Source organism: Pimephales promelas, chromosome 5 (assembly GCF_988280905.1).
Source record: "Pimephales promelas chromosome 5, fPimPro1.hap1.1, whole genome shotgun sequence".
Classification (NCBI taxonomy): domain Eukaryota; kingdom Metazoa; phylum Chordata; class Actinopteri; order Cypriniformes; family Leuciscidae; genus Pimephales; species Pimephales promelas.
Genome location: NC_142773.1, coordinates 6,951,917 through 6,973,515, shown reverse-complemented (window position 1 = coordinate 6,973,515; position 21,599 = coordinate 6,951,917). Strand labels below are relative to the sequence as shown.

Sequence of the window (21,599 nt, the reverse complement as noted above, 5' to 3'; positions counted from 1 at the left end):
AGCTCATATCTGTTGCTTTTGGTGGCGTGCAATCCATTAAATCTGCATATAACGCGGGAGTTGAAGATCGGATTTATATCCGTTTTGCAAAAACAGGTGTAAATGGAATCGGTACTTATTATCCGGATAACTCATCTGGATACAGATCGCATTTTAATACAGGTGTAAATGGGGTTTACGTGCTTGTGCTTCTACTTATGGTTTCTCTCGTTTATGCTCCTAAAAAGTATATTCCAGATGTAAATCATTTAGTTACACCAGTGCGCTAAGCATCATATTAAAGTACATTTGTACTGCAAATAAATATTTATAGTTAAGGCGAGACACTGCAGGTGAATAGGATAAAAATTTTAACTTACAGATATCACCATGAAACTTTATCAGTTGATTACTCACATAAATAGGAGAAAAAATGCATTGCAAGTTTTCTATAATTTTATGTTTAAATATGCTAATCAGGCTATATCTAATTAAAAATGCACTAATTTTCATATATTTTTGAAGTGACGAATCTGACCATTGAAAAAAACAGGGTTCAAAATTATGTTTGCATTTTGTTGATATATTCAATGAAAAGACATTTTCAGAGGGGATTATGAATATCTCCTTTTGTTACCCTGTTATTCAGAAAATACTGCCAATAGGCTTAAAAAATAGATTTCTGCCCTATGTTTGGGCATAAAATGTCATATAAATCAGGCAAAGAATGATATATCGACAAATCCCTTTGAACAAACCTTCACAATATAGGTAGGAATACGGCTGTAAAGTTTGGTGTGTGTATGTGCTATAGAAGTGGAAAATCGTCACTGTAAGTGTGAGAAAAAAACAGCCTTTAAAGATTTGTATGGGATTGCGCATTTCTAGTTAAATGGCCCATTTTACTTTTTTATGATTGGTTGCTGATAAACAGGAAAGGACCATATTTGAATCCGACAGCATTGAAGAGGAGAGAGAGAGCTTTCTAACGGTGTGTGCGATGACAGAGCAGTGGCATGATTTAGAATGCCAACTTTTGAGGAATTTAGGCGAAATCTGCACACGCAAACAGACAAAGTGTAGTAAAATAAAGCTCAAGTCTGAAAGATGACATGTTATTAAATACAAATAGCTCAAAATCTCAACACTGACCAGTGAAAAAAAACCTAAAAGTTTTTGCCTGCCGTGTCTCGCCTTAATTAAATATGGTGTCTACTCTGACAAAAAGTGTCCGCTTGTTCTTTTGAAATAAAAATATAGGAACACTGACAGCTTCACAGCAGCTTCATGACAACACGACCTGCCTTGAGCTACAGAGTGCTGGATGCCCTGTTGTGCAGTGTGGGGTAATTTCAGCAACTCTAGAACACTAGGGACCATTAAGCGAATGTCCGTCATCCATACACAGAGCAGTTCTGTCATGTTGAGCAGGCACTGGGGCATTTTTCTGCCTGACAGGTCTATTTTGTGTGGTCATTTTATTAGCAGCAGTTTCAGTGGAAAACATAATGCTGCTCTCAAAGCTGTAAAGTATGAAAGGTATCCTTCACCTCTGGAAAGATGAATGTGTATTTAAAATTGGTCATTTATGTAGAAGAAATGTGTTTGGAGCTTTCTAGACTGAGAAAAGCCAGAAAATGTATTTTTGGCTTATGTGGATGAAAGACAACAACTCCCAGAATGCACTTGCACACTTGACAGCCATAGTGTGCCAGAACGGCCACCACACACCAGCTTACTGGTGGAGAGGAGACAGTGATGAAGCCAATCATTATACAGTATATGGGGATTATTAGGATGCCATGCGGATGGACAGAGGCCACTGGGCAAGAAAATCCTGGGACACAGAGAGTCAGGACCTCGGTTTAACGTCTCATCCGAAGGATGGTGCTTGTTACAGTATAGTGTCACTGTCACAAAACTGGGGTATTAAGAAACCACACAAACCCCAGGGTGAGCGCCCCCTGTTGGCCATAATAACACCTCTTCCAGCTGCAACCTGGTTTTCCCAGGAGGTCGTCAATCCAGGTACTAACCTGGGGTGCGTTTACCGAAAGCATCGTTAGCCCACTGGTTGCAAGTTCCGTCGTTATCAGCATAGTTTAACGAGTCTGTGTTTCCCAAAACCATCGTTCCAGCGAACATTCGCAAACAGCATTGCAAAGTTGTGTGGTTTGAACAACAGCTCTCGACCTGTGGTTAGAGGTATAGTTTCTATATTGCATTACATTTGGAGGTAATAAATCCTTATCTTGAGCAAAATAAGCAAGCTGACATTCAATACAACCAGTGCCTTTTATTTAGAATACATACAAATGTAATTTACGTCTTTTAGTTTGTCAAAAGATTTGAAGTACCGTGCTTGAAGAGTGCACATGTGCGAACGTGCTCTACTATGTAAGAACGAGCCAAATATTGAGTCTGATAATAAAGCAAAATAACTGAGAACAATTTGAAATAGTCCTCACATGACATGTCTGTAATTTATATTAACAAATCTAGCGTTAATTGGATCTCAAACAGTTTCATTAAAAGTAGTTATTACTCCACCACGTGAGAAACCAACGTGGTTGAACGATACTTTGCGTTACGATACAATGGGTTTCGGGAAACAGTCGTGACTAGCTAGTTGATTTCTCCAACGATGCATCGTACTATGGTAGTGAAGCAGCGAACCACATAGTTGTACGGGAAACGCACCCCAGACTGAACCTTCAGTGAAGCTTCAGTGGACGACCAGTCTTGGCTCACAGTTTGCACTAAACAGTGCTTTCTTTCTGGGTAACAGATTGCACTCTACATATGCCATGGGCTGTTTGACTTGCATTAGACAAGCCCTAAGGCTTTGTACTTATTACCTTCTGAACTTTCCATAAAACCTAATTTCAAACAATGATAATAATTAGGAATTGAATTACATTGGTCTACTGTATCTGATAAAATGCAATCCTAAATAACACCAAGACAGTAACAGGAATGGTCAGGTTGGTTTAGGTTTTCTCTGGGCATTAGAGTTTACCCCCACAGTCCAAATATATGTAGGTATTGGTATTGTTAGTTGGAGATAATAAAATTGCCTGTATGTTTGATTGTGAGCATGAATGTGTGAGTGTGTATTAGTTTTGTGATGGACTGACCACTGGTCCAGAGTGTTTCCCAAAGTATTATGTATATGGGCACAAGTGTTTTGGAGATTATTTGATCTTTGGGGACCGAGTGAATGTCTTAAGTCCTGTTCACACCGGGACGAATTTCGTGCACGATATTCGCCGTCGTTTAACGCCCCGTGACTAAACAAAGGGCGCCAATGTGAGTGTGCACACCAACGCGTAAAAGCGACATTTTTAAATAAACGCCTCGGGTTCGATTTTTTACTTTGACGCGCCGCGTCAAAAACTATCCGAACAATGAGATTGGTGCTTTTGCTCATATGTTTGGAGCTTCTGAAGTTACAGTAAAACACAACTTGGGGGCGCTCAAACACAAAACGGTCATGCCGAGCACACAAACGGAACGGAGAAGAAGATCGCATCGCCGTCTACACTGCCAGGAAGAAATAAGACGAGGAAGATGCAAGGCAAGATGAATGTAGAACATAAAGAACTACATGACAAACGCGACTACGACTACAAATACAAACATCTTGATAAAAGAGAACTTTTATGTAGTGGGATTGCAGAGCAAATGGGCACCATCTAATGTCAGGGAATGAATTTGCATGTTCACTCGGCGCTGATATTCGTCCCGGTGTGTGCGGGCGTTCAGACTTAGGAAAGCTGGATCTGTTTATGCTGAGTCCTTAACATACTGTAGACTGTAATGCGTTTCTGTTAGTAGTGGAATAGTTGCCGAACCAGACAGGAGATTTTATTGGTCATGATTCTCCCCATAACACATCTGTAGAGGTATTTGAGGATAAGTGTGCTCATGTCAGGCTTTCTGAGTCTCTTGAGGAAGTGTAGTCACTATTTGACCTTCTTTACCAAGAAGGAGGTGTTCTCTATGCTGTCTTGGCATTGTGTGAAATGACCCCACCACCGTTTTCTTGAATGAGATTAAACATCCAGTTGGTGTGTGATATCACATCAGTCGATGAGTGGTTCCTCATCATCGTGCAAAGGGACCTTTTGTCTATACAGTACCATTAACTTTTTGATGCCAGGAGTAATGATTTTTTCGTCACTAGATCTGAAAACTGTAAAATAGTCATTAAGTAAGTAGTTGAAGAGAGAACCTTAGTGTTTATTCATAGTTTCCAGTTAGGTTATAAGGTTATGGTGCAGGAACAACAACATTTACAGTCATGGCAGTAAACGTTTGTAGCAACATCTTGCTAAATTTGCTGCTTCAGTTGTTATGGCGTTTATTCATATCGTTTCTAGATTATTGTGCAGGGTGATCAGATGCATTTAAATGACTGCAAAAACAAGGCAAACACTTACAAACAATCACAAAATCCCAAATTTCTTTTCTTTTTTTTTTTTTTGGCCCGGGCACAAACTGATTAGCTAACATAATTTCACCAATCATCTCATCAGCACATGGGAAAGTGTGAACGAGTAGTATCATTCAGTAATCAGTCATTGGATTATAAAAGCAAACCCATTGCTATAAAAAGGGGAATAAGTGCTTCCAGTCATTGTGTTCTCAAAGGTTACCTCCAAAAATGACATGCAACCATATTCGCTTTGCGTCAAAATGGCTTCACATGCAAAGAAATTGCTTCAAATAATATTACACATGAAAGAACCATTTACTGGATTAACTTCAAGGAGAGAGGTTCCACTGCAATGAAGAGGGTTCAGGGCATCCCAGAGTGTCCACCAAGCACCAGGACTGCCTCTTCCTGAGAAGTCATCTACTGAATCATGTCTCCACCGGTGCAGAGCTACTCAATATTGGCAGCTCATCTGCATGCTGTCATGGTTCTGTTTCGTTTTCATGGACTTTTAGTTTGTTATTTTCAGTCACATGTATTCCTTTGTTCAGTTTCCAACCACTCTTTAGTTGTCATGGAGATTCATTTATCATCACAGGTGTTTGTCCTTTTTTCCCTTATTTGCTTTGTATTTAAAGGTCCCCTGACATGAAATTTTCACTTTCTGAAGTTTTTTAACATTAATATTAGTTCTCCTAGCGTGCGTTTGGTCCCCTCGTGTCTAGAATTTTCAATCGGTGTAAACCAAGCTTTGGCTATTTTTCTCTTCTCTGCAGCTCAGAGGCGCTGATCTTGAATCTCCTCGTTATTACGTCATAATGAGGAAAGACCTTTCTCTGAAAGCCTTTCTCTTTTCTCTCAAAGCCTTTCTCTGCTTTGCCCACATGGAGAATTTGGCTCGCCCATGAGAAAATGAGCTAGGAACAGGAAGTACGAACCCGCAGGCGCGATTTTAGTTTTTCCTCAAGAGATATCATGTCTTGCAAATGAGCGAAGCATGGCAGTAGATCAGAGTTCGGATGTACAAACGAACACGTTAATTTTTATTTTCTCTGGAAATGTGCCAACACAACTTCCGAAAGTTTTGTATGGTCCAAACATTTCACCTACGACTATTTCCTCAACTCGATGAACGTCTGAAAGTAAATCGATCGAGCTAACGTTGCCAAGCATCAATTTCTGATGTGTAGGCTAATTGTTCAAGTTCAGACAGGTAAGTTAATCTCTCTCTCAAAATCATTCGATATACTGTTTATGCATCAGTAAATCAAGCCAGTGACTAAAATATCAACTTCACATCGTTTCTTTTAGTAGGATGAAAATAATCTTATTTAAATTCTGAACAAATTATACAGAAAGCGATCAAAGAACAATCTTTCCACACAGCGCGAGTTTATCTGGCCAACTCGTTATGAAATCAATGGCGCACATTACACAACGAAGCTCTTACTGTATGTACATGATCGTGTCTGCATTGGTGAAAGCATTAGACACAGTGCAGAAACTGCGTTACAATGATAAGATCTTCATTCTCGCGATTGACAGACTGTCCTCTGCTTGCTCAATGCTCATCACGGCAACATTTTATTGTGATGGGAATAGATCTAAATACTTTAAAAACTTCTTACAATTCGTTAATCTCGATAGCTGTAATAGTAAAAACCTATAATAGCTGTAGTAAAAGTTTTCGAGAAAGTTTCGCATGTAATACATAGCTATTGGTGCGTTCTATTATACCCAACGAACCGACTCGGACCTCGGATTTGACGTCACGTCCACACTTTAAGCGTTCTATTATGTTTTGCTTATCCGAGTCGGAGAAAGCTGTTGTAATGGTAGCACTGGCGGAGTACCAGGCACTTACATTAAAATAAAAATATTATAACTTCACCTTATCAAAATGCAGCCATTTGAACTTGAAAATGTTCACTTTATTTAAAGTTTTTCATGTTAATCTTCTGTTAGCAACGCTAGCAACGTTAGTAATTGCACTCACAACAACCGATTCCCATACCTACGGGGGACGCAGTAATACGAGTGATTATAATCGTCATTTAAAATACCAAAGCGGTTAAAAAACAATGAAAACAATTCATTTTTACAAGTCACAGCGCGCAGCCATCTTGAATTCCGAAACGGAATTCTTGCTCGGTTGTCCGACGTCCGAGAGGAGAAATCAGAGGAAAGGGGGCGTGTTGCTAGGCAACGTCTGTCGTCCGATTCGGATCTCTGAGACGGATGAATAATAGAACGCACCATATTTCATATAAAAGCATGTCAGCCAGTCACAGCAGTGGGCGGTTACACTGAATCCCACACAGACACGCCCCTTCAAACAGAGCGTTTAAATCAGAGGCTAAAATCAGGCTAGGAAAAATGCCTTTTAATACTAAATTATGACTATTTTTTATCTAAAAACACATTAACACTATAAGGGCAACCCAGGAAACATTATAAAATAATAAAATAACTAGGGGTGGTTAATCTGTCTGATTTCCCGATTTACGATTATTGAAGTCCCAATTCGATTACAGTCGATTTTCGATTATTAACGATTCTCGATTACTGATTATTGATTTTCCATTTCACAACAGTAAACGAAAATACACAAGATCAACATGTGATTATATTAGCAGCAGCAACATTTTGGTATTAATTGCACTTTTTATTTGTTTGATATTCATTGAAAATATAATGATGGTTAGTGAGGACATGCAAACATGCTTGTTGTCTACTACTTAGGCAACTCATTATCTTTACATTTATTAACTTTAATTTTTTTTTCAAAAGCAATTTTGTTGCATTATAAAATGCACCTGGTTCTATTAATTGACAGCATTAAAATGTATTTTGTGATTTCCTTCAATTGAAAATATTTGAAGCAAGTTTGGGGTACTTGAAGGGCACCCGATTCAGAGAATCACCTAAATTCAAAAGAACAGCATTTATCTGAAATAGAAAGCTTTTGTAACATTAAACAATACCGTTCAAATGTTTGGAGTCGGTAAGAATTTTTATTTAATTTTTTGGGCAAAAGAAAAAAGAAATCTATACTTTTATTCATCAAGGATAAATTAAGTTGATCAAAAGTTAAAGTAAAAGACATTTATAATGTTACAAATCGATTATCTGAATCTTTTGTGTGTGACTATAAATAATTTGCTTTAAAAGTACAAATTAATGACCCATAAAGAATTAATGCACAATATATTTTATTAACATTACAAAGAACGACCAGGAAAATAAATGTGTGCTTGAACTAGGAGCATACTTGTAGTAAATAAATAATATAACGACTGGTGCAGCCGAGTGTTTTTCCTCCTCTGGCTGGAAAGGTGTCATATGGCTTATCATATTTGTCGTGTTTCCGTCATTGGTTTTATTCCACAAAGCGTACAACTAGTGCGGCTCTTGTCCAGCTCCTTTCCCCCTTCAACTTCAGAAGCCAAAATATTTCCACACGTCAGCTTTTAACCTAACAAGGAAAGTGTTTGGATCTCACGTGCCATCTCATCTCTGTTATGTGCACGCCACAGACGGTCCGGCCACTGCACTTCCGCGCTTCAGAGTTCCGTCTTTCGCGTTCCGTCAATATTACGTTATTATAAATACATATAAAAAACATTTTTTTGAAATCGATTTTTTGACATTTGTGAATCGATTCAGGATCGTCCACGTCCGCATCGCGATGCATCGAGAATCGATTTTTTCCCCCACCCCTAAAAATAACCCCATGACCTTTAAGTTGCAGCCTTTTCAGTGTTCATTTTTCTGGTCACGTATATGTTAGAGGTTGTGTTTTGTGTGCCTGCCTGTTTGGATTGCCTTCGAATTATTAAAGGCTTTTGAAACTTGATCACCTTCTTGTACTTCCTTCAACCTTGTGTGACACACGCACAGTGAGGACAAGACTTTTGGACAACAGCCTGATGTCAGGAAGGGCAGCAATGAAACAACTTCTCTTCGAGGAAAACATCAAGGACAAACTGAAATTCTGCAGGAAGTACAAGGATTGGACAGCAGAAAAGTTACTTTCCCCGAACTGTTGGGGACATCTGAAAAATGAATTGTCCGGTGAAGTAAAGGTGAATGCTACCACCAGTCCTGTGTCGTGCCGACAGTGAAGTATCTAACTACTCTCTCAGCAGTAGTTTGACACCTAACTGATAAATATTGTGCTGATTGAGATGGGTTGAAAATATTCAAAAGGGTTGCAGTTTGTAGACTGAACTTTGTTGGACGCATACACACACCCTCTTTCTTTTTACTAGACAATTTGTTTTAGTCCAAAGGGGAAGAAGGCATTCCTGTCTGAAGTCGGGAATGTTGTCAGCCAAACACAATTCAATGGATATTTCAACATAGCAGAACTTGTGAGCCCATTGCTGTGTAGCTGATCAACTAGTGTTTCAGGTTTTGGGATAATCCAGTCGATAAAGTCAATTTACGTACTTCGTATAGAGCTGTAACACTTTATAAACATGAGTGAAAATACCCCATTACTATTTTGGAGGTCATAACTATTATAACTAATACTTAGATGTATTATTATTTATGTCCTCACATGCTAACCTGGTGAAAATGAGAATAATTATGATTATTAGACTTAAGAACTTTGATCAGCAATACTTAAACCCTTTTAAATATTTCAAATATACACCTTTATCGTATTAATAAAGTTAATAAAATTGCCTGCACAGTCTCAGAAACTTTATCAGGATTATTATTATTACTTTCAGTAGAAGCAGTATTAGGGGGAAATAGACACTTACATTGAATGACAGTGAGCCATTCCGGTTGATTGTGATGAACGATGGAAACACAGATGGTGTTGAGACCCACCAGACTGAGGACTATCCAATAGAAGCTGTCGGTTTTAACCATGCGTCGAATAGAGATTCGCAACATGCGTTCCTTGCGCCGCATGTAAGCAGCAGGACCTCGTCTTGCTGTTCGTATACCAACCCTTGGTCGGGGCCCACCTGACGCGCAAAAGAAAAAAGAAATCCATGGTCCCACAGAATTCAATGTTTGTTTTCTATGAGAGTACTAATGGTGGTATGCCAAAAGCTTGAAAAATGGAGATGAATTTATGGAATGTGTGTTAATTAAAGATGTTTCTTTCCCTTCAGACAGATCAATTCTTAATGGTACCTCAAACATAAAAGCGGATTACAAAACGCAAAACAAGTCTTAATATGGATGGGAAAAAAAGAGATGACATTTATACTTTACTTACCAACTGTAGAGATTTCAGAATATTTCTCCTCCCCTGGTCCTCGACGCCTCGCATTTTTCTTGCTAGTGGCCCGTTTCAAAACTAAAATTAAAAGGGTTAAATGACACCATTTGTTGGCTTTATGTTTCTTATCATGAAGGTATAGCAATCCAAGTACACATAAATATGTTGTTCGTGTCTGGATGGAAACATTTATTGTGGCTGCCATTAGCCTTCCAATTGCAAAAATACATTTTTAACCTTAACACATCTCCATTCCAAATTATTTCTGTCTGAAAATATGTATTATTTATTTTTATTAGGCTCTGCAGAGAAGTCACAAGAAAAATGAACTTTTCCATATACAGTATGATTATTAATATCACATTTAATCAATAACAACAGTCTTTAAAGGGGTGGTTAATTATGATTTCACTTTTCTAACTTTAGTTAGTGTGTAATGTTGCTGTTTGAGCATAAACAACATCTGCAAAGTTACAATGCTTAAAATTCAAAGCAAAAGGAGATATTTGCTTTTAAAGAAATCGTTTAATCTAACTTATCCTGACAGAATATGCTAATTGAAGATAGTTAACTCCACATCAGCAACATAAATTCTAAACTAACCATTCCGAGACGTCCTGTTGCATTCTACATGTTGTCACTTCTTCTTAGTCTCTCCATCTTTGTCTGGCTCCGGTTTAAACGTAAAAGGCAGAACAGTTTCTGACATTTTACGCCGCCTTCACACTGGCAGTTGAAATCAGCTCCGATGCGGCTGCGAAACGACCGGAAGTCATTCATTTCCTATGGAGATTCGCAGACCGCATGCGAATGGGTCCGAAACGGGTCCGACCGAGTGCGGTGCGAAGAAAATCGTGTCCGTTGGTCATCCGGATGCGTTCAAAAATTTTAACTCTTGCGAAAAGCTACGGACGGTTCCTATCCGACAATTCCAGCGGAAGTTGAGCGTTGCTATGGTACTGATAAACAAACCTGAATTATTAACTTTTAATAAAATAAATTTTGATTTTATAACGATAATTTGTGATGTCATTTTTTATTTTCATGACTTTCTAACGTTTATAAGGGCAGTTAATACAATTAAATTGAAGGTAGACATTGAACTATTGACCACTATATCACAGCCGACCTGACATGTTTACGTCCTGAGCAACTTTCCTCACGCAGCATAACCCTAATCAGAGAGATCATACAGAACTGACAGAATCAAACTTTAATCTCTCCGCCATTTTTGTTCTACCCGCGTCCGACGCTTTTCACTGTGTAGTACGACATCCGTTGGGAACGTATTGCGTATTACGGAGCTGATTTCAACTGCCAGTGTGAAGGCAGCGTTAGCGTGTATCTGCGTGAGGTAATCGGAGCTGCACTGTTGAACACACTCTTGAAGCTCCGCCCACTGTGTCGGAAGCAGCAGCTCATTTGCATTTAAAGGGCCAGACACAAAAGCGTTTGTGCGTTTGTGCTAACCCTCAAAAACTGACAACTTTAACATGCTATATAAAAACATCTGCGGGGTATTTTGAGCTAAACCTTCACATACACACTCATCAGAGACATCAGAGATTTATTTTACATCCTGTGAAAAGGGCATTATACCACCGCTTTAAATCTGAGCTTTCAAAGTAGAGTTTTGGGAATTTCATGTAAAAGTCTTGCATTTTAGGATTAAAACTGGTTTAAAAACCAAACTCGCAAGACACACAAGACAACACATTTTTTTGTAGCTCTGTTAAAATGAAATTCATACCATCTAATGCTGACCTCCCAGAATTCTTGTTTTCTTCTGCGAGCATTACTTCCTCTTTGAGAGAGAGAGAGAGAGAGAGAGAGAGAGAGAGAGAGAGAGAGAGAGAGAGTCAATATAACTTGTTAACATTAAATTTACATAATTAAATCGATTATTGGTCAAATCAGTTTGCTTTGTGAAACACAAATGACAATTTGTAGGCCTCTTAAAAGTGATCTGCTGTACTGTAGAAGCATCAACTATTCTGAGCACAGACAGGCACACACACAAACACTCCAGTCAGTGAGTCAGTGTCACCTTTGGGTTGACCCTTCACTGCGTGGGAGAATGAGCAGCTTCACACACTCATGTTCACCTGAATGTTGTGTTCAGGTGGTGGGTGGCAGGGTGAAATGTGAAAAGAGTGGTGTAGGTGTAGTACACAATCAGAGCACTGTCTGTCACTGAACCTGGGCAAAGACATGAAACTTTGCTAGCCTGGCTGAAATGGTTTAAAAAAGCAAAAATATATGAATAAAACTGCATTCAAAACAAGCAATACCACAGTAGTCTTAGTATTTTAAAGGGTCATGAAACCCCAAACCAAATTTTCTGAGATTGTAACAGAGGTATGTATGTTGAACACCATTGAAGACAATGTTAGCATCTGTTAGATAATAATAAGGTTAAAATGGTTAAATTTGAGTTTTTTTCCGCTTTTTTCGTCTTCCGGGTTTAAAATCTTCATTGTAGCGGCTGACGTGGCAGTGCACTGCACAGTGCGTTGATGACTCATCGGTGTTATCCTATGAGAAGACACGGCCTCTTAATTATTCATGACACCACGTGGATCTTTCCAACGACAGACATGACAAACTGTGATATCGCGTAGTAACGTTAGATGAGAGAGGCAATCATGGGACGCAAACTATTTGTTTTCATGGTGCAAAGTCCAAGTGCGTTGAATATGTTCCCCGCGATGCTGCCAGGGCTAGACTCTGGCTCTGGACGGTTGGTTTGCCATCAAACACGGACACATCTAAACCTGATCCAAACTATAGTGTGTGCCGCGAACATTTTCGCGAGAGAGCTGCGGCAAGTGGAGAATGATGGACTTCGCCTTGTTGACAACTAATCCAAGTGCGTCTTGCGAGTGATGCGTTATCCCGAGGACTTTCTATCCCTTCAGAGGTGTGTGTGTGTGTGTGTGCGTGTGTGTGTGTGTGTGTGTGTGTGTGCGCGCATGTAAAATGAGAAGTCATTTATTATGAGGGTTCAGAGGGCACGTAGACTATGCACTTTCTTTTACTGTCTGACTCTATGACTATGCACGGAACGATTTTTTTAAGTGGAAAATTAATCATTTTTTTCTGAAATGTATTTATACAGTAGTGTCTATATAAACCACTATATATTTTATAATGACATTATAAATATACATGTAGCCTACATTAATATGTTTTAAATAGAATTACGATTACTGTAGGCTAATATTTGTAGTAGGACATTCAGTTACTTTTGAAAGGATGATAATAAAGTGTCAGTGTACTTCATAAGACTTTAACTTTGCCAGCTATATAAAAATCTAGCATTTCCTCACATTTTACCATTGCTTTTTAGTGACAGTCGAAATGCATGGGACAGTGACAGTGATGGTCATACAACACCCACTCCCTCCCTTCTTCTCACAGCTAGCCACGCCCATTTCAGTTGCATTTTTCAAAAAGATTTTGACCTAGACTTGAGCTGAAAGAGGGGGGTTTCATGACCCTTTAAGAGTGTACTGGAAATATTTTAGTAGCATAATACACTGATTTCACGCAGCCGCCATTTTAAAAAAGGCTCCAGTGGGGAAAAAACCGGAAGTGTCGCCTTTAATCATAAAAGAGTCACAAATGCGATGGCGTATTGTTGAGTTTAATATAGAAATCAGTTATTCTAAAAATGTACATACATTTCTCTCATACTTTAGACTATATACAGTAAATATCATTTATATATATAATTCAGAACGTTAAAAATGAAGCAGGAACAAACTAAATACATATCCTATATTGCATATTAACATCTAATAGTGTACAGTAAATCGCGGCAGCAGCTTCAGGTTGGTAGTCCAAGTCATTGTTGTCTATCTATACTTCCGGGGTTCTTCCCACCGGAGCCTCGCTTTCGATTTAAAAATGGGGGCTGCGTGAAATTGGCGTACTGTATATACCAGCAAACAAATTTAGGTTCTGGAAACGTTAGTTTTTGGTTCCCAGAACGTTCCTAGAACTTTCCCTTACAGGAACATTCCAGGAACATTCTCCTTACATTATAAAAATGGAACCTAAAAAAAACCCTACATGGAACGTTCCTATAACGTTCTTGTTTGGGTTCCCCAAAAAAAGAACCTCATGGGACCATTCGGAAACGTTAGGGGAACGTTCTGCAAATTTAAACATTTAGCTTTGCTAGTAAATAATTAGCTAGTGAAGCATCATGAATGAAGCTACTGTCACATCTACGGTGTCCCGCTAGCAGATATGAGGCATCTAAAAATCACTCGACGTCTTGTTTCCATGGGGTCTCGTAGGAAATATAACCACATTTCCTCTCTGTCTCCCCACAACTCCTCCATTCAATTTCACCCACACTTTATTGAAAACGTTTTCTTTTGTCATCAATGCATTGTTGGCAAGCCTTTTGTCTCTTTTAAGCTCTGTCTCTCTTAGCAACACGTTCCCACTCCATGCTTGTTCAGGATCCCTTAAACAGAATGACTCTTAAAGGGTTACCCTGTGCAATACTGTGATACCAATGGGGTCCTGGCCGAGCATCCATATGTGAAGTGAGTTGTGAGAACATGTTGCCACAAATCAAATTATTAAAATAAATCAATGCTTTGATGAATTCCAATGCTTGTTTCCCACCCCTTACATACCCAGATAGCAAACTGACATTGAATCAACGTGGAAATATGACATCGAAACAACGTTGATCTGACATAGTTTTGCTCATCGAATTAACGTTGAACCAACGTCAGACGCGTCATTCTTTCAAAACTAACGGAAAATCAACTTGAAATCAACGTTGTTTCAACGTTATGAAAGCAAACCAATTTTCGATTTTCATTTAGCTTTGAAGAATGCCGCGTCTGACGTTTGTTCAACGTTAATTCGATGAGCAAAATCAACGTTGTTTCGATGTCATGAGAGACGTCGTTTCCACGTTGATTCAATGTCAGTTTGCTGTCTGGGTATAAACAACATATGACAAAAAACATGAGTGTTAAACATACAAACTGTATAGATGACACAATTTCCCAATTTCCTGACATGAATAAATACACATCAGTGATCAACATGAATGAGATGAGCTTAACAAAGCATACAAACTGACACCAGTGTCCATCCTGATTCATTTAACTGACAACAGTTGTTCCACTGTAAACATTGTACAATTGCAAAGTATCTTGGAAGCAGCAACCAAGTCCTCAAATCCACTTTTTGACAGCATTTGTAGAATAGCAAAGCCAGCAATATTTTGTGCATAAATGAATGCACGCTTCTGACGTGTACCTGCTCTGTCGATCCAGGCCCGGTAGCCGTTGAGTTCTCTCTCCACCTGTTGCTGTCGTCTAAGCTTCATGAAGGCACGTCTGTTCTCCACCCTCTCTCTCTCTTTAGCAAATTCCCTTCAGAAATATTTAGGGGATTAAGTGTCATTACAGACATTCACACAATAATTCAGTAAGTGATCAATTGATTGGACGTCAATTGAGTGCTTTATAAGTTCTGACCTTTTACAATCTATAAAGGGCATGAACAGTTAAGAAACACTGTGGAGGCTGAACGAGTACAGTAATCAATCCCTAGTGAACCAATCATCCAGAGTGTGTGGTTTTCAGGCCACCCACGACTGCAGGCTCAGAAGGCAACGATTCTCTCATTCAGTGAACATTACAAAACTAATAATCATTAGTTTGTGTATATCAAACCCTGAAATTATTGGATAAGATTAAAGATTAGTTGACAAAATAATGAAAAATCAATCAACGTTTAGCCCTACTTGGATTTCTTTCGGTTGTACACAATACGTTTTTCCATGCAATTACTATGAAACTATGGGACTGGAGCTTTCAAGACTCAAAAAATCATAAAACGTATAATAAAAACATGACTTGTGCATTTATAAGAAGCTATAAATTAGACTTTATTCACAAAAAATCCTGACATCCACTATAGCTATACATATTTGATTATTCATAAAAGAAATAGTGATGTTGATTAATGAATAAATTTGATCCATTTCACAACATTAATCACAAATCAGACTGATCCGGCACACACATACTGTAGGATTCCAGAAGAGAATTATTTAAAGGAGTAGTTCACTTTTAAAAAAAACATTTGCTGGTGATTTACGCACCCCCATGTCATCCAAGATGTCCATGTCTTTCTTTCTTCAGTTGAAAAGAAATTAAAGTTTTTGATGAAAACATTCCAGCATTTTTCTCCATATAATGGACTTCAATGGGAACCAAACGGTTCAAGGTCCAAAAGACACTTTCAGTGCAAACTGCTAACTGTTCAAAGGGCTTAAAACGATTCCAGATGATGAATAAGGGCCTTATCAAGCGAAACGATCACTCATTTAAAAAAAAAAAGTTTTATAAGCTCAAAGTTTTATAAGCTCAAATGGTCGGAAAATTTTTTTTCGTGTTATTTGGTTCATTAAACAAACAAAATGAATGAGTTGACTCTAGAAAAGATTTGTTCATTTTGATGAACGAGTTCAAACAGGAGAGTCACAAACACGCATCACAGAACAGAGCAAGGCGACCATTTGAGCTTATAAAACTTAAACTTTGTTTTATTTTTTTTAAATGGGCGATCATATCGCTAGATAAGACCCTTATTCATTGTCTGGAACCTTTTAAAGCCCTTTGAACAGTTTGCACTGAAACTGTCTTTTGGACCTTGAACTGTTTGGTTCCCAATAAAGTCCACTATATAGAGAAAATTCCTGGAATGTTTTCATCAAAAACTTTAATTTCTTTTCGACTAAAGAAAGAATGACATTGACATCTTGGATGACATGGGGGTGAGTAAATTACCAGCAAAAGTTTTTTTTAAAAAGTGAACTACTCCTTTAATAAGTAGATGTGTTTTTGCATTCTTTTGATGCTTGAAAGTTACAGTCCTTTTGTGTTTGATGGTAAAAATGAAATCATGAGCATGAACAGATAATAACAGAATTCCAATGTTTGGGATGTATTTGTAAGTTTCTTACCCAGAAAGGACACCCAAAACAAGGTTGAGCACAAAAAACGAGCCGATAATGATGAGAGGAATGAAATATACCCAATTCCATGTGGATCCTAAAGCATCATTAGTCTGTGGAAAAATATCAATAATCAATGAATAAAGTAAAACCTGAGTAGAAAATAATCACCTCTGGGCCCGGTTTTTCAAAAGGTTTAATCCAGATAAAATTGATCCGAAAATTTTTGCGATCGGTGATCACGTAATCCAGCTTACTTTTTTGAGACAGTTTTTCAAAGCAACATCGGATTGGATCAATCTGATCCGGATAGGAACTTTTCAGGATCACCAAGATAACCAGTGCTCAAACAGGATAGGAAATCACAATGTAGAACTATATGTAAAGAGCAACAAGTAGACACAACAAGTAACAAACACTGTACATTGAGGATATTTATAACACAATTCAAATATATATCACTAATAAATATTCTAAAAACAAAAATATTTTTGATTGTGAAATCAATTAGTGACAGAATACAATTTATTGTTTTTGATCAATTTTGACAGCTGTTTGAGGGATTATTTTATGAGGCCAAAGCCACTGTAGCCTGACGGATGAACAAATAAAATCAAAACCTTATGAATAAATAGGATATCTTGAAAGATACTGCATGATCCAAATATAGTATTATTTGATACATTTTTAAAGTTGTCATTACATTTTGGGCATGAAATCCACGCTGAATCCACCCTTCTGATGGGTTCAGTTTAATCCACATTTTTTGGATCAAAGTGATCCAAATCCTACAAAAAAAGTTATGAAAAAAACAACCTAAAGGTGTGTTCTGGATTCAATCCAAGATTGGATTACATACATGATCTAATCCGATTATGTAATCCGTTTTTTCTTTTGAAAAACCCATTTTCAAGAATTGATCCAATCCGTTATCCAAAATCCTAGTGGATTACTTTTGAAAAACCGGGCCCTGAAGATTATTTAGGGCCCAAGCCCTGAAAGGGCGAAGGCCCTATTGTTTTCCTTGGGATTATTATTCTTCTTTAGTATTATTATTATTTTGCTACCTTTTGGGCACTTTTGGGGCCCTTAACGTGCTCGAAAACTCTTGAAACTTTGCACACGGGTCAGAACCCGCGGCCATCAGAGCCGGGCTGAAGATGGTACCCGGGCGTGGCAGGGCAGCTCGTCAGCGCCCCCTGGAACGGGGTCCGAACACTTGGTCCATAACTCAAACACGCTTGTATGTAATAATATGAAACTCGGTACACACGTTGATCTCATCGTTTCATCTATACCTCGCGCTCTTACTTTTTACCCCAGCCCAACAGGAATTTGGCTATTGAGGTTTGTTTGTAAAACGCTCGCAATGGAATGTCAAATACTCCTCCTAGAGCTTTGATCCACATTCGACGAAACTCGGTCAGCGTGAAGTCAAGACATTGAGGATGAAAGTTTGCGAGGGGATTTTTGATATCTCGAACGGTTTGTCCGTGGCGAGGAAACGAAATCATGGCGAGAAATGTGAAACAGGAAGTGTGTTATAACTTCAGCATGCATTAACTGATCTTGATGAAACTTCAGCAGTGTGTTCGCTGTAAGAGGACGATCACATGGATGTGACTATTGTGAGTCAAAGGTATAGCGCCACCAACTGGCAGCAGGAAGTGTGTCACTTTCAAAATGCTTAGATATCACCCTTTTATTTTTACCCGATTTGCTTCAAACTTCATATGTATAATGTAAACATACGGCAGATGTAGACCTGTGAATGGATTCTTGATATCTTTGAAACTGTTGCCGTGGCGACGCATCAAACTTTACCCTTCTTTTAGGATGCTTTTAGGATGCTTTTGAGACCCTTAGCATGCTTCAAATTGCATGAAACTCGACAGACACATCACATTTATTAGCCAGTAGACATGTGCAAAGTTTCAGAAACGGGCGTGGTGAGGGCTCAGTAGCGCCACCTTTTGACAAAAGTGGGGTGGTTAGTTTTAACTAGAGTTACAAAATTGGTATGTATATTGTACTCCTCGAGCCGGACAACTTTCTAATTGACACTTATTAGCTAGGACCCACAGAAAGTCAGATATTTTTGTTTGAATATGGCCACTCTGAGCCTACATGTCTCTGTGTCTCTGTGTCTTTGGCTGGCTGGCTGGCTGGCTGGCTGTCTGTGTGTGTGTGTGTGTGTGTGCAGGGGGAGGGGGCTTAACCATTTCACTGCTGTGTGTATGACCTGCATAAAGAAAATACATTTCTCAAGCCTGGTATTTTTTAAATAAGTTTTTATTTTTATTTTTTATAAGTAAAGGCATATAACTAGTTTAATTGTAGTGAATTGACAATAGTTTTATATAATTAGTTTATTAATCAGATTAACTTGGTCAATAAACTTGGTCTGAAAATTTGGTCCATAAATCAAACACACTTGCATGTAATAATATGAAACTTGGTACACATATAGATCTCATCGTTTCATATATACTTCACACTCTTACTTTTTACCCCAGCCCAACAGGAAGTTGGCTATTTAGGGTTGTGTTTAAAACACATGCAATGTAATTTAAATTATTGCTCCTAGAGCACTGAACCAAATTCGACGAAACTCGATCAGCGTGAAGTCAAGACATTAAGGATGAAAAAGTGCCACGGGATTTTTGATATCTCGAACGGTTTGGCCGTGGCGAGGAAACGAAATTATGGCGAGAAACATGGAACAGGATGTGTGTTATAACTTCAGCATACATTAACTGATCTTGATGAAACTTCAGCAGTGTTTTCGCTGTAAGAGACCGATCACATGGATGTGACTATTGTGAGTCAAAGTTATAGCGCCACCAACTGGCAGCAGGAAGTGTGTCACTTTCAAAATGCTTTGAAATCACTCTCTTATTTTTAACCGATTTGCTTTAAACTTCATCTGTATAATGTAAATACACGGCAGATGTAGACCTGTGAATGAATTTTTGATATCTTTGATACTGTTGCCGTGGCAACGAAACAAACTTTAACATTATTTTTTGATGCTTTTGGGACTCTTAGCATGCTTGAAATTGCTTGAAACTCAACAGATACATCACATTTATTAGCCAATAGACATGTGCAACTATGGCAAAAGATTAAAGTAATGTCAAAAAAGTAAACACTAAAAGCCTCATATCTTCTAAAAATGTAATTATACATCATTTGTTTCTAAATTAAATTATACAAATATTATAACTTCCCCAATTTTTCCTTTTTTTTCATTTAAGAATTGTGTTTACGTTCAAAAACAGCCAGAATTGTTGTAAAATTCATGAAAAAATAATAATCTGAGTCATACGTAGTGCTATACTGCCCTCTTGTGTTCAATATCAGGTAGGCCTATTGTGTATATTCCCACCGGTTAATCAACGTGTGACTCCGCTGGGACTTGGGAGCTTTTAAATCGCTTACTTAAAACCGAAAGTCAAAATACGGATGTCCGCACAAGACATTAATGGTGTGGAGTAGAGCGTGCATTTTAAATAAATTCCTATTAAGTAGGATTGAACTAAACAGAAAGAATGTTCACTCTGTTCTGCTGGTTCCTCGCTGGTGGATCATATGATTACTTTGTCATAATCTATGACAAAAATGCTATTATAAACCATATTAATAATAGATAATACACATTGCTCTTATTTTTGAAAAATACATTCATGAAAAACAAGATAACAAAAATCATAAAAAAAATATAGCCATGGCTGCTATAAAGCAACATATAATTGAAAGGCAATTAATAATCTGTCATTACGTCACTGCATTATGATATTACGGCTCCAATACGGTGCAGCACAAAGCACTTATGTGCATCCCGAGCGGAGAATGATGTGCTTGAAGCCACGTGAAGTTACAGCGCATTGAGTCCGTATTGAAAAGTTCAAAGCACAAAGGAAATACATATTTATGAACAGTGTATTATACATTATCTATCTATGCAATAGTTTATTGAGCCTTTTCTTTTAAAGGTTTTAAATTTCAGTTACTGTGTGCGTGAAGAACAATTATAGTGCTCTGACTCTAGTGTTGTGATCTAACCGACAGCGTCCGACACCCGGTAGAAAGTAACACGATTAAGTTACAGCAATAAAGTCCAGCAAGAAAAAGTTTCTTCATTCGAAAATATAGACCTTTAGACCTTTATCTTAAAGATCCAGTATAATAGGATTAACATTGAATCATTGAAGATCGTTTCATCATTGACTGTAACCGAATGTGACGTGCTGTTTGAATGCTGAATGGAGAATGACTGACAGGCGCAGAGAGGGAAAAGTTTGTGTTCTTGAATTTAATTACTTAAATATTAATTTCTATATCACATAATAGCTTCAGAACACTAATAATACAGTACACAAAAACTTTATGGTACTTTAGAAAGTTTTTGTGCCTTTGTGCCTAACAGAATAGTATATGCACAATATAGAATTTGAATCAGCCTCGTCAAAGATGGCAGTGTCAGAGCCGATACCGATCCTGAGTATCTAATCGGCGCACTTCTTTTCAACAGTCAAATTGAAATTGAAATTGCTTGAAACTCAACAGATACATCACATTTATTAGCCAGTAGACATGTGCAAAGTTTCAGAAACGGGCAATGTGCAAGGACTAAATAGCGCCACCTTTTGACAAAAGTGGGGTTGTTAGTTTTATCTACAGTTACAAAAATCGGTATATACATTTTACTCCTCAAGCCGGACAACTTTCTAATACATAGTCATTAGCTCGGACCAAGAGGAAGTCAGATATTTTGGTTTGAATATGGTGAGCCTCTCTCTGAGCCTACGTCCCTGTATGGCAAGCCCTTTTAACATTTAAAAGCTAAGTTTGCCTGTCCGGAATTAACATTGTAGATATCAACAACGTCTTTCTGTCTATTCGTAATTACATTTTGGATAGTTTGTATTATCATTTAAGACATC

At 38.0% G+C, this 21,599-nt stretch overlaps 1 protein-coding gene across 1 annotated transcript in view; it reads right to left on the bottom strand.

Annotated features, from left to right (window-relative positions):
- The window catches only part of cacna1eb (calcium voltage-gated channel subunit alpha1 Eb), a 128,118-nt gene that overhangs the window by 70,998 nt on the left and 35,521 nt on the right, over positions 1 to 21,599 (bottom strand). Inside the window, exons 7-11 of the mRNA XM_089130865.1 lie at positions 16,663 to 16,766; positions 14,949 to 15,064; positions 11,410 to 11,463; positions 9,657 to 9,737; positions 9,190 to 9,399 (exon numbers count right to left, since the gene is read on the bottom strand). Coding sequence (XP_088986991.1) covers positions 9,190 to 9,399; positions 9,657 to 9,737; positions 11,410 to 11,463; positions 14,949 to 15,064; positions 16,663 to 16,766 — 565 coding nt within the window. The remainder of the gene's footprint in view (positions 1 to 9,189; positions 9,400 to 9,656; positions 9,738 to 11,409; positions 11,464 to 14,948; positions 15,065 to 16,662; positions 16,767 to 21,599) is intronic.